This window comes from Nicotiana tomentosiformis, chromosome 12 (genome assembly GCF_000390325.3).
Source record: "Nicotiana tomentosiformis chromosome 12, ASM39032v3, whole genome shotgun sequence".
Taxonomy (NCBI): domain Eukaryota; kingdom Viridiplantae; phylum Streptophyta; class Magnoliopsida; order Solanales; family Solanaceae; genus Nicotiana; species Nicotiana tomentosiformis.
The window spans coordinates 59,186,542-59,188,380 of record NC_090823.1 but is presented as its reverse complement, the minus strand read 5'-3'; the positions used below and the strand labels follow the sequence as shown (position 1 = coordinate 59,188,380).

Here is a 1,839-nt window from a genome sequence, read left to right as displayed (position 1 = left end):
TCTTTCGAACCTCCGAGAAATGAATGTCCCATAAATACATCTGATTCTATGCTAAGGCATCGAACACAATACATGAATAGAAATTGCCAAAGGATGCTAGAAAAGTAAAGATATGATGTTGCCAGAAAGGGAAAAATTCATATATATATTCCAAAATATATTTACAAAGGCCCAATAAAAACAGCCTCAAAATAAACAAAAAAGCATGCACAAAGAAAAACAAAAACTAAAAAAGTACTAAGGCATCTACGCCTGGTCTTCACCGAGTCGTCGGAGCCCTCAGATCCCTCGGAACCTTCAGCACCCTCAGGCTCATAGAGCTTCTTTTCCTCGGCCTCGAGATTCTTAGCTTCTTCTTCCTCGGCCGATAAGTCGAAGCCTCAGGCGTGAATCTCTTCGAGGGTCTCTCTCCGGGACAGCCTCTTCATGTATTCAGTCTTTATCTTTAGGCAGGTCTTGGCTGCCTCCACGTCGACCTTGTACTGGGCCACCATTTCCTCGGCATCAGCAGATGTTGTATCCAATGTGGACCTCAGTGCTGCATATTCTCTTCTAAGGGCATCCCATTCTACGACGGCCGAGCTCAGCTGTGCACGGAGATCATCATTCAACTGAGACCACTTATCAGCTTTGTCCTTCGCCACCCGGAGTTTGTTTTTGACCAATGCCAGCTCTGCCTTTGCAGTTTCCTTCTCCGAAGCCAGCAGGTCCATCCTGCCCTTCTACACTTCGTCCATGGCCTTGACCTCGTTCATTTCAGCATTGAGCTGGTCGATCAGTTCAATCTTCTGCTGGACCTGCAGAGTTATGTTGTTAGTCACCACGACTAGCTCCTTGTTATTAGCTTCAAAGACCTTTACCTTTTTAACCAGGTCGGCATGTTCCCGCTTCAGGGTCGAGGCCTCCTTCTGAGCTTTTTCCAGCTTGGCTTGGAGAATTGGGAGGTCTTTAAGGGCCTCGTCCTGTTGATCACTGAGAAGCATGTACATGTCCTTCTTACGGACCTGCTCTTTGAGCTCAAACTTGAGCTGGCTAATTTCTAAGCGATACCGGAGGAAGCTTTCATGGTGAAACACTTAGGCCTGTAAAATAAGGAAAGTAGTAAAAGACATCAAAACTTAAGTGGAATTCATAAAGGGGTGTAAAGGTTTTAGCGTCTTACCCGGTTCAGCGCCTACTGCGCTTCATTGAAAAGACTCGATGTGCCCACCTCGTTCATCTTTGCCTGGTCCTCCTCAGTCACCAGGCATTAGAGGTAGTTGGCTACGCCCACCGGAGAAGATAAGACCGATCATCCTTTGGGACTATAAGAATGATCATTCTCTTGCGCCCGGGGTCTACGCTCAATGCGGGAAATTGCTTCACCAGTTTTGGGCTCGAACTCGGCCCGCCAGCTCCTGAGAGCATGTCCTTCTTCGGGATCTCCAGGTGATCCAGCCCAATAAAATCTTCCAATGTGGACATGCCCATGCCATCGAAAAGGAGTTGAGGGGATCATCTGAACCCTGCACTCCCTCACTTGACTTTGTTTTCCCCGCTTGGGCCTCTTCGATCATGCACTCGGTATAGGAGGGCATCTTTATGATGTCAATGACACCAGTCGCCTCCATCGGAATGGGAGCGGCTTCCTGGGAGGTCACAGCCTCCATCTCCCCCTCTGGTTCCCGAGCCTGGGGGGATCAACTTTGTGGTCCCCTTTCTCGGTCGTCGTCTGCTCCCTAGTGGGGGTCGATCCATGGGCGACAAAGATTTCATCTTCTTAGGGCTCATCCTTGAGCTAGTAGAGATAGCCAGGGTCTGATGCCCTGGATTTGGTATTCTTCTTGGTCTTTCGGGCCC

At 48.8% G+C, this 1,839-nt stretch overlaps 1 protein-coding gene across 1 annotated transcript; it reads right to left on the bottom strand.

Moving 5' to 3' along the window:
• Positions 1-380: 380 nt before the first annotated feature.
• On the bottom strand, positions 381-713 carry LOC138902705 (uncharacterized). Its single transcript, XM_070190594.1, has one exon. The coding sequence runs from the start codon at positions 711-713 to the stop codon at positions 381-383; it is 333 nt and encodes a 110-aa protein (XP_070046695.1).
• Positions 714-1,839: the final 1,126 nt, after the last annotated feature.